We start from the raw sequence: 16,484 nt of genomic DNA, 5'->3' as shown, positions 1-16,484 counted from the left end.
TGAATATTTTAAAGGTTTTTAGTGAGCCATGATATTTGTGTATGTTTTTGCATATGTAGTTTAAGATTTCCCTTTTATTTTTCTTATTGGAAAGAAATATATCAACTTTGTAAAAGTGACATGAAATGGTTTAATTTTAGTTTTATTTAATGGCGTTTTCATCTTGGATCCTCTTAATTCAGCAGCATCTTTGTTGATGGTAAAACTAGAATGCTGTTTATTGAGGAATATGTTTTTCCGTTTTTTAAGATTTCAATTAGAACTTCTATAATTTTAAGTTCTGTAGTGTGAATATAGAATTTGTTTACTGAGTCTTTATTCCACCGTCTCCAGATCCTCCCCTTGAATTACCATCTTTCTACATGACTCCGTCCCATCGTCAGGTTGTATTTGAAGGAGACAGCCTTCCTTTCCAGTGCATGGCGTCATACATCGATCAAGACATGCAAGTGTTATGGTATCAGGACGGGCGGATAGTTGAAACTGATGAATCGCAAGGTATCTTTGTTGAAAAGAACATGATTCACAACTGCTCATTGATTGCAAGGTAAACTTTTTTAGATGAAGAATTGTCTCTGTAGATTTTATTTATCATCTCAGGAATTGTAATGTTTAGTTGGAGTTTAATATTTTACCTTTTTGCATTTAAAAAGCAAATGTCTGACATTTCTTTTTCTGATTGTTATTTATTTTCAAAAGTTAAATAGGCATCTTTTCCATCTAGTTTTGGAGGGGAAAAAAGCATAAGGTAGAAGGGAAACACTTTATAAGTTGGAGACATTTTGTTTAAAGTTTTAAGAGGAAAAAATGTAAATTTTTTTTTAACCAAACTTAATTTCCAGTAATTTCCTGCTGCTATTAATAAGCTCAGAATTTCACTTTTAGGAATCACCTAATTTTTACTGTCTTATGATTAATGTTGCATTTTAAGATACTGCCTTTTTTCATCCTGTTAGTATAAAAGAGTATACCACCTGTTAACCTCATGTTTGGTGCAAGCGCCACAATAGTTAGTTCGAATGAAGTTAAAGTACAAAAAACAGGATAAAAATAAATATGTTATCACTCATTGGATTTTATTTTGGTGATATGTTAATCTGCAGACATTGAATTTTCTCCTTCCTTCTTTCTGCCTCTGTCTCTGAGTATCTCTCCAAGCCTTTTCTGTGTTTCTTTCTTTCCTTTTTATCAATTTGATGAAGTTAGACCTCAACTTGAATATTTAAGGATAGAGCTATAATTTCTCAACTTTCTACTGAGGCACTTTATGTAGTATTACCAAAGTACCATGAAAAAACAACCAAAAAACTAATAGTTCTCTGAGTTCAGACTCAAGTCTGGGAATTTTGAAGTTTAAATATTGTGTTTCATAATTTCTCTTTCTCTTCTGAGATTTCCTTAGAAGCATATTTTGATTTATGTCTTTGAACTTTAATAGTAGAAACCCTTAAATCCTTGCCTCTTATTTTAGTATCTGGGTCACATGGGGGTCATCACCCTGCTTATTTTTTATGAATATGGTTTATATTTTCTACTTTAAAATATTATTTATATGTCTGGTAATGTGGGATTGTATCCTAGATATTGTGAGTGATTTGCTGTGGAGAAGTTGACAAAGTACACCTTATGGGACAAATCTAGCCTGTGAATTTTTTTTATAGTTTTAAATAGTTACCTTTCAAATGGTTACACAGATACCTTCAGTATTACTTCTTGGTCAGCAAAACCTGAAGTATTTACTTTGTGGCCTTCAAAGAAAGTCAGGATTTGCTGAACCCTGACTCTGAATTCTTTTGTATTCTTCTCAAAGACAGCTGATTTTGTGTCATTGAGCAATTAACTTTCGGTTAAGCTCAAACTCCTAGATCTGGCTTTTGTATGGTAGGCAGCCACTGAAATCTGCGTGGTGTTTGCCCTGTCTGCATGTAGGTCAGGGATCAGTTAAAAACTGGGTAAATTGTATATGCACAAGTTTGGGCTTTTAGCCAGGCTCCTTTTACCTCTGTCCTTTGATTTTTCAACCACTCAGATTTTGAGTTTCTATTTGAATAATGCCTGCCCTTGGGCAAAAGTCATTAAAAAAAATTTCCTGGTTACTCCCCAGTGCCAATCTCTTCTTCCTAAAGTCAGTTCCTCTTTGGCTTCTGCTGGCTTTGCATCACTCGCCTGTGTTCAGATAGTTGCCGAACTGTAGTTTGTCTACAGCTTATAGCTGTTAATTGTAGGGAGTGTGGTTTGATAGGAACCAAGAAAGGAATGGCAGTCCACTCCAGTATTCTTGCCTGGAGAATTCCGGGACAGAGGAGCCTGGAAGGCTGCAGTCCACGGGTTGCAAAGAGTCGGACATGACTGAGCGACTTCACTTTCAATTTCACAACAGTAAAGCTTTAAAAATGTAATAGAATTCTTGTCTGAATAAAAGCTTTATTTTTTAAAATTTTACTGGAGTTAATTTATAGTGCTGTGTTAATTTCTGCTATAAGCAAAGTGCCTCAGTTACATATATAGATATGAATATACTTTTTCAGATTCTTTTCCATTATGGTTCATCACAGGATATTGAATATAATTCCAAGAGCTTCAATCTAGGCTTCTTAAATTTTGTAACAAGTAACTAGATTTACTTTATAAATTCATTTCTGTAAGTCATGTTTAACTTAATCTAAATTCCTTTAGCATTAAAAAAGAATTAATTCAAAGGATAGTAACTTCGCATAACATTTTTCTGTTGGTAGTAATACTTAACCAAAGTGAAAGTCTTTCGTATGAAGACTGGGACGAAATAATAGAAAGTTGTGGGAGAAGGAAATATGTGGCTATTGGATTGGTTAACTTCATAGACCTCTCGATTCTTCATTGGTCTTTGCATGTCATTGGGCCTTCATTAGTGAGAACTGGAGTTTGTATTTTTACTGCTCACTGAAACTAAAGCTACCCCCTTGTCCTTAAATCTCCTAACGTGTGGTGTTGAGGGTTCTTGAAAAGTTTAGTCTGCTAATTGGCTTTAGACATTGAAGGTATTGCTGAAAGTTATCTTTAAATAATGTTAGGACCATTTTCCCCAGAGGGTGTGCTGACATGCTCTGGGATACTGCAGTGAGTGTACAGAGGTGCTATGGGGTATTTTGAGTGTTTGAGCATAGTGATAATTGGACATTTGGGGACATCTCACAGCTACCAGCTCCAGGAAGTTAGGGTGCTGACGTTACATCATGCTGCATCCCTTTGGTTTGTGTCATCTTAGATACTGGTATTTTGACAATTACTGTGGTGCAGAGCAAGTACTGTATGAAAATCATTTTGGAACAAGAAATGGAGATATCATTGTCTGATCTGTATCTGATTAATTTTGGAGTGCTCAGTAAGCACGCACAACTCATTAGGAAGCAGTTGTAATTATGTAAGAATGAAATATTTATTCTAAATTGATTTTTTTTTAATGGCTGCTAAGGTATTAGGACGTATATACACAGTTTTAGGATTTCGTATAGTCATTGCAATCACTGTAGGTGTTTCTTTTAGGCTAGGGGCACTGTGAAAGTTATTCTAGTTATGCAGGTACCATGAACTGAAAAAATATGGGAACTTCTGGTTTAGAGAATGCTTTTTATTGCCTAGAATTTTTATATACTTTTTCCTGGTTCAGTAGAGTCATATAAAGTAGAATTCTAGTTGACAGAGTTTTGGTTATTTAAATTTAATGTCAAACTCTTCTGTGTCATTTTACCTTGAATATATTTATTTCAATGTGTTAATTTGTTTAACTTAGTAAAGATGATAAACATTTTATTTGGTTCAGAATCGCAGTCCCTCAAAGTCTTTATTAGAGCATTTGTTGTTGTTTAAGCCATTAATGATTTAAGAAGCTACAAAAATGTATATTAACTTCAAGACATTCTTTAGTGAGTTAATTAAAATGATACATGCTTTATGTGTAATGATTTATCTGTATCTACATAAAAGCAAAGTATAGTAGATCATGTTGGGTGGAATAAAGGTTAATTGAAGATTCTGCCATTTGCTCTTTAATTAATAGGTTTTATATTAGAGAATTATGATGCCATCTTGAAAGTTGAATTTTCTGACAGCTGTTCAGAAATATAGCTGTTATTATAAGTTGAAGTATACTTTTAAATGAAAAGATACTTTTTTAAAAGCCTTAATTGGTAATTTATTAAATCTTTTTAGAGACTTGATAACTTTTCTCCCCTTTTCCATATTTCATTTTAAATATTAATTACACATTTTATATTATTTTCCTTCATGCTTGAATATTTTCCTTAGAATCTGAAAAGGTAGATGTAACTTGGAAACTTCTCCATTCGTTTTTTTAATTGTTACGTTTTATCTTTTTTCTTCTTTTTTTTATTGCAGTGTAGTTGATTTACAATGTTGTGTTAGTTTCAGGTGTACAACAAGGTGATTCACTTACACCTGTGTGTATATATGTATTTTCCAGGTTCTTTTCCCTTATAGGTTATTACAAACTATTGGGTCAACTATTACTATACACTAGGTCCTTGTTGGTTAGCTGTTTCATGTATAGTAGTAGGTACATATTAATCCCAAACTCAATTTATCCCTCTTCCCTCCTTTCCCTTTGAGAACCAGAAGTTTGTTTTCTGTGCCTGTGGGTCTGTTTCTGTTTTTATCCCTCGTATGTGAGATCTAAAGGAAAAGACATGAATGAACTTAGACACAAAGCGCATGGCCTCTCCATTAGTCTTGCTGAAGGCGGTGCCGTGATGCTTCTGCCTGGCGCTGGGTTTCCCTCCGTGCCGTGGCCCGCTCTGCCTTTTCTTGGAGTCTCGGTGCCACTGCCCTCCATTCATTCTTAGGTTACAGCTCTTGACTTGGCTGAAGCACTTAAACGGAGGGACCATTTTTTTAATTCATTTTATCTAGCAAGCGCTTAGCCTCCAGTGCACATTCATGTTTGCTAAATGCATGATCGAACAACATGTTGTCTCCCTTCTTGCCTAACCATATTTTCTCTCTTTAAACTCTTTCTTCATGCAGTGCCCTAACCATTTCTAATATTCAGGCTGGATCGACTGGAAATTGGGGCTGCCACGTCCAGACCAAACGTGGGAACAATACAAGAACCGTGGATATTGTGGTCTTAGAGAGCTCTGCGCAGTACTGTCCTCCTGAGAGGGTGGTGAACAATAAAGGGGATTTCAGGTCAGTGACTTGGAGAGTGCTGAAAGGGGCTGATTTACCCCAGTTCTTTTTATTCTCAAAGGCATAGATGTATGTAATTGGTCTCCTGTCTTCAGTAAGAATTTGAGAAATGTATTCACGTGTATATCCTTATATACCTAAGGACTATTCTTTAAAATGATGATTTCAGAACCATTTATGGAGACTAAAAGTAAAAACAGGTGCCTGAACTTTATCTCAGATCTATTGATTGATGAGTCTCTGAAGGTTGAGCCAGAAGTGTTTATTTTTATTTTGTACTTTTGTTGTAGTAGTTAAGAACCACTATTTTAGGAAACATTTTGGAAATTCCACTCAAACAGTGTGAAATTCAGACAGATTAACAGCATTTCCTGTTTCTAAGGGACTTTTTTTTGGATGGCCTTTGGAAGGTTTTGTGGTGTTAATTCAGTTTTGACTGCAGACAGTTGGTAGACATTGTACTTAGCAGAAACACACCCAATTTCCCTCCCCTGTTTGATTCTTCTAGCAATTAAACAAGGGGACTTTGAGAAATGAAAGCTGTTGGGTGGCCTGAAAGCTGGGAAGCCACTGGTGCTGGACTATGGATAAGCAGATTGAGTTAAATGCTGTGTTTTTGTTTTTGTTTTTTTAATAGAAAGTTTAGAATTTGTGAGCGGTAACAACCTTTACTTTAGACTCCCCTTACTTTCAAAGTTGCTTTAAAACATTATGTTTAAACTTATTTATCTAAAATGCTTTATGTTCAGAATTTTAATAATCAGTTTATAGTTAATATAAATGAAGAGAAATATGTAGCTCTTTAAAGCAGCATAGAGATTTCTGAATACACAGTTTACACTGTCTGTGATTGGTATCATTGCTGCCTTGTGGCTATAAGTTCGATTTTTAAGGATAAGAAAAAAAACTCTTTGTTGTTATTCTTTCAAGTCCAAGGTGAAGAAACAATAAGAACTTTAGCTCAGCTAGTTCTTCATTGATTTTTTTTTTTTAAATTGCCTTTTGACATTCCTTCCTCCTCCCCCATTTAAAATTTTTCTGGATATGAGTGTATGGAAATCATAATTTATTGTTGTCAACAGGTAAGTCTTCTATGTGGATTAACTGTTAACTTGTAATACTTATACAGTATACTTTGAAGTGAAATAGATACCATTTGTTAATTTTGTTACATTCAATGCCTTTATTAAATAATCATAGTATATTTTCTATTTATGCTGTATTATCTGTCTTTACTCGTAGTTTTGGAGTGTTTTCATTTTTAAAAATAGAAGAAGCATTTGTTTAACTGATTAATGAATTATTTATCTTTTGACACTCCTTAAGATATAATACAGTTAGAACTTCCACTGCATTAATAAGATTTAGTTTAGCATTGCTTAATCTATTTATGAAGTTTTTGATAATGCATTACATTTTGGTGTGGCTGATATTATAATTTAGAAGTTCATATGTTGTAAGTCATCTGTAGCTTTTATTAAATACATTAGTTTCCTTCCCAGTTTTGGAGAAATAGAGCTCAAATAACAAAGATTTCTCCCAGTCCAGTTAGTGCTCATTTCACACTAGCAGGTTGGTGTAGTCACTTGCACAGTACCTATGCAATTTATCTGGGCTTCAGTCAGATAAATTTGGTTGTATATGTTATTGGATATTTTTAAGACCACCCCCAAGTGCAAAAGTTTGTTGAAAGGACTCACAGGACTCAGCATGCGGCTGTGGTCACAGCTCAGATGTAATGATGTAGTAGTATACCTAGCCAGATAATAAGGGAAAAGACACAGATGGATTCTGGGGCGATCAGTGTGGAAGTTCTTGATTATCTCTGCCTCCCAGGAGGCTCATGCAGAGCTCACCCCTCCTCCAGCCTTGAAAAGGCAACAGCCTCTGTATAGTGTTTTTGCCCAGGGAAGCCCATTGGAGTCTCAGCATCCAAAACTCCTGTTGGGAAATGTTCGTAAAGGCAACCTCTGTCTGTCTCATTCCAAAATTTCAGACCCCCAGGATGAAAGCAGGTGCTCAGCGCACACCATATGGCTTCCCCAGACTGTCTAGGTAAAGTGAATCACTCTTACCAGTTAACTGTGAACACAAAAAGCCCCAAATTCCTGGGTGCCACCGAAGGGCCAGCATTGCAGGCAGGCCTCTTTAAGGATGGCAGTCCTTTCTGCAAGTATACTAACTCTCTTTCTGTGAAAGGCCAGGTTCTATTCATATTGGAAAAGATTCTGACCTTATATACCTCATGGTTATATAAGCCAATGGTACAGTAACAGTAAGTAAAGAAACAAGACCATTTGGTGCACCATTTTTCTTTTCTGCTTGATAAGGTACAATCTCCATGTTTATATTTGGAATATTTTAGGAAAATATTCTGTTATGGCATTAAAAAATTTATTCAGGGGATAGCTTACAGTGGTTTTAGTTCATTTTAACTTTTTTTGTGTTTGTCTTTTTTACTGGAGGAGTTTTGTTTCTTCTTGATTTTCCTCTGGTTCTGTGTGACGTGTCCTGATCCTTGATTTCCCCCGCTGTTACTTGTCTCAGTGTAGCTTCTCTTGTGTCTTCGTCTCCCTAGGTGGCCCAGAACGCTGGCGGGCATCACCGCGTACCTGCAGTGTACTCGGAACGCCCACGGCAGTGGGATCTACCCTGGGAACGCCCAGGACGAGAGAAAGGCCTGGCGCAGATGCGATCGAGGGGGCTTTTGGGCGGATGATGATTACTCCCGCTGCCAGTATGCGAACGATGTCACTAGAGTTCTTTATATGTTTAATCAGGTAACTGGAAAGTCTTCAGGTCTGCTGAAGACTAATAAGACGCGGTGCTCACACCAAACACATACTTTTTTTTTTTTTTTTTTACTACTAGTAAAGCATGAGGATTTGGTGTCTGTGCTTTCCTGGACTTTGGGATCAGACCTGTTCTTCTCAACCAGTATCCAAGGCCCTCTCTGGCATTACTCTTCCTTTCCAGGCATGGCCTGGCTTTATGGCTTTACTTGAATGACTTGTCATCTGTATCCTCAAACAGAATCCCAACCATTCTTCAAGAGCACCCGGGAGGCCCCCTCTTCAGTTCCTTTTCTAATCTTTGTCACAAGAGATCTCTGTTATGCTTGTCCATTTAGTATGCCTTGTCTCATCTCTGCTTCTCTGTCTTTTTTAAACCTTAGCTGATTATAAGCACCTGGCAGGTGGTTTCTTTTACACATTTTCTTTCGCTTCTTTGCACCTGATACACACTTTTTATAATGGTTGGTGCTGGGTCGTGTTTAAGTCAATAATAAACAAATGTAAAACATTACAGGCCGTGCATGGCAGTACAGATAAGTACTAAATAAGTGGTTCGTACTCCCAAGTGGCAGGAGTTCCAGGGGAGATACTGATACCTCCTGGCTGGAATACTTGGGAAAGGTGTTACTAGGCAGTTGGAATTGAATATATATGGGATTTAGATAGATAGAGATGAAGAGATGGTGCAGGCCACGTCCCTGATTTTTCTTTTTGTTTTTAAACGTTTAACTTTGTTTATTTTTATCTTTTGGCTGTGCTGTAGCATGTGAGATCTTAGTTCCCTGACCAGGGATCAAACCCACATCCCCTGCACTAGAAGCACAGTCTTAACCACTGGACCAACAGGGAAGTCCCTCCCTGATGTGTTTTTATGTATTGTTTTATTTCATTCTAAGTTAAAAAAAGAAAATTCCTTCAGTTTGTTTCCAATAAAATTTGTCTTCTCAGTTTTGGATAAAGCATTTTAGGAATATCATAGTGAATCGGTGATAAAGTTTTGAAATTGCCATGTTTTGAAATGCAAAGGTAAAATGCAATGTGGGAGACCTGAGTTTGATCCCTGGGTTGTGAAGATCCCCTGGAGAAGGGAAAGGCTACCCATGCCAGTATTCTGACCTGGAGAATTCCATGGACTATACAGTCCATGGTGTCACAAAGAGTCAGACACGACTGAGCGACTTTCACTTCACTTGCTAAGTACTTCTTTTTGCCTTTTTAATACAGATGCCCCTCAATCTTACCAACGCTGTGGCTACAGCCCGACAATTATTAGCTTACACTGTGGAAGCAGCCAACTTTTCGGACAAGATGGATGTTATATTTGTGGCTGAAATGATAGAGAAATTTGGAAGATTTACCAAAGAGGAAAAATCAAAAGAGGTATTTTCTGGTTCAGATTTGTAGCAGATAGTTTGTCAGCAAATGGTTGTGTGATAGAGCTGACTCTCTTTTTAAAGCTTATTTATGTTTGCTGTATTTGAACTAAATATACCTTTTAATTTCCAAAATTGTCATTGAGAAACCTGGGCTCCATCTGTCACGTGGACTTGTTGGGAGAAGTAGAGGTGGATTGTTATTTCTTGGAAATGAGGTACCAGGGTAGGGCAGAACCAGCCTGTGAGAAAGCAGCTTTTTCTGCATCCATGGTATGTGTGAGTCAGGCTGCATCTCTCAGGCTTCCTGGGATTTCCCTTCTCCCCACTGGTGTGTTTTCATCCTTCTTTGTTTTTTTTAAAATCACCACTTAAATTTATTGGTTGAAGAAATCTTTGTATGCTTAACAATTTACAATAAGTAGAATCTTTTTTATTCTTTTACTTATTTTTTAAATTTAATTTTAACTGAGGGAAAATGTAAGACTATTTTAGCATTTTTAAAACAAAATTCCAAATGATTAAGATACACGAGACATGAAAATTGAGTGACTTTGAAAAGGGGCCATATTACAGCTATGAATTCCTGTCCACATGATACCCTTTAGGCGAAGACATTGACAACTACTGTTTTCAGAATGAGCGAGCAGCAAATAATGTTTTGAATAAGTTTTTAGCTGCAGATTAACATATTCTTAAACTTTATTTCCAGTTAGGTGAGAGCTTTATATAAACTGTTTCTCTTGTGATGGAATCACATAAAAATGAATCTTAGAGCTAGAATAAACCTAGATTAGGTCATACACTGAAGCCTAAAGAAAATTAAATAATTTACCTAAGGTTTTAGAGCCAAACCCAAGAACTTTGGCTGTCTAATCCAGCAGTTTTCTACTGTATCACATTTACTTTCTAGAAGAGCTTTGCTCTGTCATGATATTCCAAAAGTACTGTGGGGAAAACACTGGACTAAACAAAGTCTTAATATATTTCTTTATGTGGGACATCTCAGAGTTAACAATGTGCTAAAAGATGACATTGGTTTGGTTAAAAAGTTCATTCAGCTTTTTACGCACAGTGGTATGGAAAAACCCAAACGAACTTTTTGGCCAACCCAATAATATCCCTTGTTTCTCTACATAATTAAACCAAGGGAATTTTTCGCATGTGGTATCTATTAATATCTGGCATTTTGGTGATAAGTTTTGAAATTGCAGCTCTAACACATTAGGTACTTTACTTGATGTAGTGTAGCTGATAAAATAGTGACATGTTTATAAATGTGATTCAGGACACCAGACCACTTAGTGATGACATGGCATTTCACAGTTGTTGTCTGAACTTCAGACCTTAGTTTCCTAACGAATTGTTCCCTTGCTTGATTGTGTCCTTGGGCCATAGCCCGCTTCCCATGATGAATTTTTCTGGTGCTGGGAGGAGCCGTGTGAACCCTGGCCCTGTGGTAATCCTGCTTTCCCTTGTTGCGTATAATCACAGGTTGCCGCCCACATGATTAGAAGTCATTCATGGAGGCGGATGTTTCAGGTCACTAGAGTAATTGGGATGGCATTTGGAATTTGGACATAGGGGAAGGTCCTGCCATCCTGTGATAGACTGAAGTTTATCCGCTTGCCGCCCTGTTCTGCTGTGAAGGACTTCTGCACACCTCCCAGCTCGGGAGCAGCGGTGTGATGCCCTGAGGTGTACATTTCATTGTGTTGCTGCTGTGAGGGAAGAATGGTCTGGATCTTTGTTGCTCTGTCATATTCTTAGGGGGAAGCATCTTGTTGAGGATTGGAAGTGGACCTGGTTTGTGAGTTACTAATCATGGACCCTTTCTTTTTAAAATGAGACATGATGCTTGCCCTGTTTAACTTGCAGAATGTATACAAGTGAGAAAATATAGGTGAAGCTATTTTTATCATTGCAAAGCTAGGATATACTTTTTATAGGGTTAGGAAATTAGCATTCTTTTTTTGTGTGTGTGAGGAATTTTCATTTATTTATTTATTGTAATTGAAGTTGAGTTGATGTGCAATACTCTATGTTACAGATGAACAACATGCAGTTGCAGTTCAGTTGTTCAGTTGTGTCCGACTCTTTGCAACCCCACGGACTGCAGTGCGCCAGGCTTTCCTGTCCATCACCAACTCCTGGAGCTTGCTGACTCATGTCCATCAAGTCAGTTATGCCATCCAAACATCTAATTCTCTGTCGTCCCCTTCTCTTGCCTTCAATCTTTCCCAGCATCAGGGTCTTTTCCAATGAGTCAGTTCTTCACATCAGGTGGCCAACATATTGGAGCTTCAACTTCAACATCAATCCTTCCAATGAATATTCAGGACCGATTTCCTTTAGGATTGACTGGTTTGATCTTCTTGCAGTTTAAGGGTCTCAAAATCCTCTCCAACACCACAATTCAAAAGCATCAGTTCTTTGGCACTCAGTTTTCTTTATGGTCCAACTCTCACATCCATACATGACTACTGGAAAAGCCATAGCTTTGATTGTACGGACATTCGTTGTATATATACAACACAGCCATTCACAATTTCTTTTTTTAAAAAAAAAGACATTTATTTTTATTTATTTGGCTGCATAGAGTCTTAGTTGTGGCATGTGGGATCTAGTTCCCTGACCAGGGATTGAACCCAGCCCCCCTGTATCAGGAACACAGAGTCTTAGCCATCGGACCACTAGGGAATTCCCACAATTTCTTTTTTTAAAATTTACTTATTTTAATTGGAGGATAATTACTTTACAATATGGTGATGGTTTTTGCCATATATCAACATAAATCAGCCATAGGCTTACATGTGTCCCCTATGAAAAGTAATATTCTTATGGTCTCAGAAGCTGAGAGAGAAGTCCTTTAAAAAAAATGACCAGACTACTTTAGTTACTTATCTAAGAACTTAATTTGAAGGAGATTGTTGTCACTTTCACTGGCTGACATAGAAGGTGAAATTTTAACTATCTTTGGAAACAAATGATGGCAATCTATTAAGTATAAATAGAAAATTATTCAGGATTGAACAATTGAGATATAAATGTAATATTACCTTTGATGCAGTGACAGACATTTGATTCTTTGGAAGCTTAAAATTGCAGGCCAAAGCTTTCCCTGTTTATTGCTATGTTAAGAAGAAATCATAAAGCTTAAGGGCTCCATTTTAAGTTAATTAACACTGCATAAAATTATGCTAAGGTATCTTAAAATGCATATAGCATAATTGGACAATTAAATTGATTTTTTGTATTATATCCAAAAAGTTGTTGTGCTGTGGAGTTTTTCATAAACAACCTGTGATTGAGTCTAGCCAACACAAGCTGGTACTCTTGTTGTCTTAGCATGGGTGCTGAAAACTATCAAACTGCCAGATCTAAATGAGGTATTTACTGGGTCTTTTAAAAAGAGCTGAAGCTTATCTGTCAGATAGTGTGTGTTCCATATTTACTGTAGTGATTTCTCTTATGAAAACAAACATATATCCGTTTTAAAAGATGAGAACATTTATGAAGATTAGCGTTAGTTATGTGTTATAGTTTTTTTTTTACTGTGCTCCAGTTTTAAATTTGTAAGGCATGCACCTCAGATTTTTATGTACAGAATTTTTAAAATTTAAAGTTCTTTCATTTTTTCATTTTAAGGTATAATCACGTCTGTACTGATGAGTTTTTTATTTTCAGTATTTTTAATGTTTTTTTCCTTGATCTTACTTGTTAGACTTCCTGATATTGTTAACATTTTCAAAGACCCAGCCTCTGGCTTTTTGATCCTTCTGAGAACATGGTTTTCTCAAACTTGCATGGGGCCCTTGATTGGTACCAGGTACCAGGTGCGGGAAGCCTGAGGCTTCACATTTCTGCTAAATTCCAGGTGATACTGGGCAACATCTTAGGCACAGGCTTTGAGCACCACTGTGAAGTGAAGTGAAGTGAAGTGAAAGTTGCTCAGTCATGTCCAACTCTTTGCAACGCCATGGACTATAGTCCATGGAATTCTCCAGGCCAGAATACTGGCGTGGGTAGCCTTTCCCTTCTCCAGGGGATCTTCCCAACCCAGGGATTGAACCCAGGTCTCCCACATTGAGGGCCGCTGTAGTATATTTCTTTTCTATCGTTACCTCTTTTAAAAAAAATGTTCTGTTTGGGTTTAACTTTTTAAGAACTTTTCAGACACTTTTTTAAATTAGAAAATTCCTAACGTGTAGGAGAAGGAATATTATTCTTAACACTTTTGTTTTACCTTTCACTGAGTTTCAACAATTCTCAGTATTTACCAGTCATGCTTCATCTCTCCTGTCCACTCATTTTATGTTTTCTGTCCCTCCTTCCTTCTCTCTTCCCCTCTCCCCGCTTCTCTGTGTGTGTCTCTGTCTTATTCTGTGTTTTTCTGTCTTTCAATGCTGGAACATTTAAGAGCACATTTTAGGTGCCATATTTCATCCATAATTTTTTTTTAAATTGTAAGCAACTTTATTTTTATTTATTTATTTTTTTAATTTATTTTTTTCCATTTATTTTTATTAGTTGGAGGCTAATTACAATATTGTAGTGGTTTTTGCCATACATTGACATGAATCAGCCATGGAGTTACATGTATTCCCCATGCCGATCCCCCCTCCCGCCTCCCTCTCCATCCCATCCCTCTGAGTCTTCCCAGTGCACCAGTTCTGAGCACTTATCTCATGCATCCAACCTGGGCTGGTGATCTGTTTCACCCTTGATAGTATACTTGTTTCAGTGCTGTTCTCTCTGAACAAACCACCCTCGCCTTCTCCCTCAAAGTCCGAAAGTCTGTTCTGTACATCTCTGTCTCTTTTTCTGTTTTGCATATAGGGTTATCATTACCATCTTTTTTTTTTTTTTTTTTAATTTTATTTTATTAGTTGGAGGCTAATTACTTCACAACATTTCAGTGGGTTTTGTCATACATTGACACGAATCAGCCATAGAGTTACACGTATTCCCCATCCCGATCCACCCTCCCACCTCCCTCTCCACCCGACTCCTCTGGGTCCTCCCAGTGCACCAGACCTGAGCACTCGTCTCATGCATCCCACCTGGGCTGGTGATCTGTTTCACCATAGATAATATACATGCTGTTCTCTCGAAACATCCCACCCTCACCTTCTCCCACAGAGTTCAAAAGTCTGTTCTGTACTTCTGTGTCTCTTTTTCTTTTTTGCATATAGGGTTATCGTTACCATCTTTCTAAATTCCATATATATGTGTTAGTATGCTGTAATGTTCTTTATCTTTCTGGCTTACTTCACTCTGTATGATGGGCTCCAGTTTCATCCATCTCATTAGAACTGATTCAAATGAATTCTTTTTAACGGCTGAGTAATATTCCATGGTGTATATGTACCACAGCTTCCTTATCCATTCATCTGCGGATGGGCATCTAGGCTGCTTCCATGTCCTGGCTATTATAAACAGTGCTGCGATGAACATTGGGGTGCACGTGTCTTTTTCAGATCTGGTTTCCTCGGTGTGTATGCCCAGAAGTGGTATTGCTGAGTCATATGGCAGTTCTATTTCCAGTTTTTTAAGAAATCTCCACACTGTTTTCCATAGTGGCTGTACTAGTTTGCATTCCCACCAACAGTGTAAGAGGGTTCCCTTTTCTCCACACCCTCTCCAGCATTTATTGCTTGTAGACTTTTGGATAGCAGCCATCCTGACTGGCGTGTAATGGTACCTCATTGTGGTTTTGATGTGCATTTCTCTGATAATGAGTGATGTTGAGCATCTTTTCATGTGTTTGTTAGCCATCTGTATGTCTTCTTTGGAGAAATGTCTGTTTAGTTCTTTGGCCCATTTTTTGATTGGGTCATTTATTTTTCTGGAATTGAGCTTCAGGAGTTGCTTGTATATTTTTGAGATTAATCCTTTGTCTGTTTCTTCATTTGCTATTATTTTCTCCCAATCTGAGGGCTGTCTTTTCACCTTGCTTATAGTTTCCTTTGTAGTGCAAAAGCTTTTAAGTTTCATTAGGTCCCATTTGTTTAGTTTTGCTTTTATTTCCAATATTCTGGGAGTGGGTCATAGAGGACCCTGCTGAGATTTATGTCGGAGAGTGTTTTGCCTATGTTCTCCTCTAGGAGTTTTATAGTTTCTGGTCTTACATTTAGATCTTTAATCCATTTTGAGTTTATTTTTGTGTATGGTGTTAGAAAGTGTTCTAGTTTCATTCTTTTACAAGTGGTTGACCAGTTTTCCAGCACCACTTATTAAAGAGGTTGTCTTTTTTCCATTGTATATCCTTACCTCCTTTGTCAAAGATAAGGTGTCCATAGGTTCGTGGATTTATCTCTGGGCTTTCTATTCTGTTCCATTGATCTATATTTCTGTCTTTGTGCCAGTACCATCCTGTCTTGATGACTGTGGCTTTGTAGTAGAGTCTGAAGTCAGGCAGGTTGATTCCTCCAGTTCCATTCTTCTTTCCCAAGATTACTTTGGCTATTCGAGGTTTTTTGTATTTCCATACAAATTGTGAAATTATTTGTTCTAGTTCTGTGAAAAATACCGTTGGTAGCTTGATAGGGATTGCATTGAATCTATAGATTGCTTTGGGTAGAATAGCCATTTTGACAATATTGATTCTTCCAATCCATGAACACGGTATGTTTCTCCATCTGTTTGTGTCCTCTTTGATTTCTTTCATCAGTGTTTTATAGTTTTCTATGTACAGGTCTTTTGTTTCTTTAGGTAGATATACTCCTAAGTATTTTATTCTTTTTGTTGCAGTGGTGAATGGTATTGTTTCCTTAATTTCTCTGTTTTTTCATTGTTAGTGTATAGGAATGCAAGGGATTTCTGTGTGTTAATTTTATATCCTGCAACTTTACTATATTCATTGATTAGCTCTAGTAATTTTCTGATAGAGTCTTTAGGGTTTTCTATGTAGAGGATCATGTCATCTGCAAACAGCGAGAGTTTCACTTCTTCTTTTCCTATCTGGATTCCTTTTACTTCTTTTTCTGCTCTGATTGCTGTGGCCAAAACTTCCAACACTATGTTGAATAGTAGTGGTGAGAGTGGGCACCCTTGTCTTATTCCTGATTTCAGGGGAAATGCTTTCAATTTTTCACCATTGAGGGTGATGTTTGCTGTGGGTTTGTCATAT

At 37.1% G+C, this 16,484-nt stretch overlaps 1 protein-coding gene across 2 annotated transcripts in view; it reads left to right on the top strand.

Moving 5' to 3' along the window:
• Positions 1-16,484, top strand: part of ADGRA3 (adhesion G protein-coupled receptor A3) — a 125,582-nt gene that overhangs the window by 58,893 nt on the left and 50,205 nt on the right. For both annotated transcript variants that reach the window (XM_065907347.1, XM_065907346.1), the window contains exons 7-10: positions 334-547; positions 5,020-5,184; positions 7,763-7,964; positions 9,204-9,359. In XM_065907347.1, coding sequence (XP_065763419.1) covers positions 334-547; positions 5,020-5,184; positions 7,763-7,964; positions 9,204-9,359 — 737 coding nt within the window. The remainder of the gene's footprint in view (positions 1-333; positions 548-5,019; positions 5,185-7,762; positions 7,965-9,203; positions 9,360-16,484) is intronic.

This window comes from Muntiacus reevesi, chromosome 16 (genome assembly GCF_963930625.1).
Source record: "Muntiacus reevesi chromosome 16, mMunRee1.1, whole genome shotgun sequence".
Lineage (NCBI taxonomy): Eukaryota > Metazoa > Chordata > Mammalia > Artiodactyla > Cervidae > Muntiacus > Muntiacus reevesi.
The sequence above is the reverse complement of the archived record's forward strand: the minus strand, read 5'-3'. Positions and strand labels throughout refer to the sequence as shown.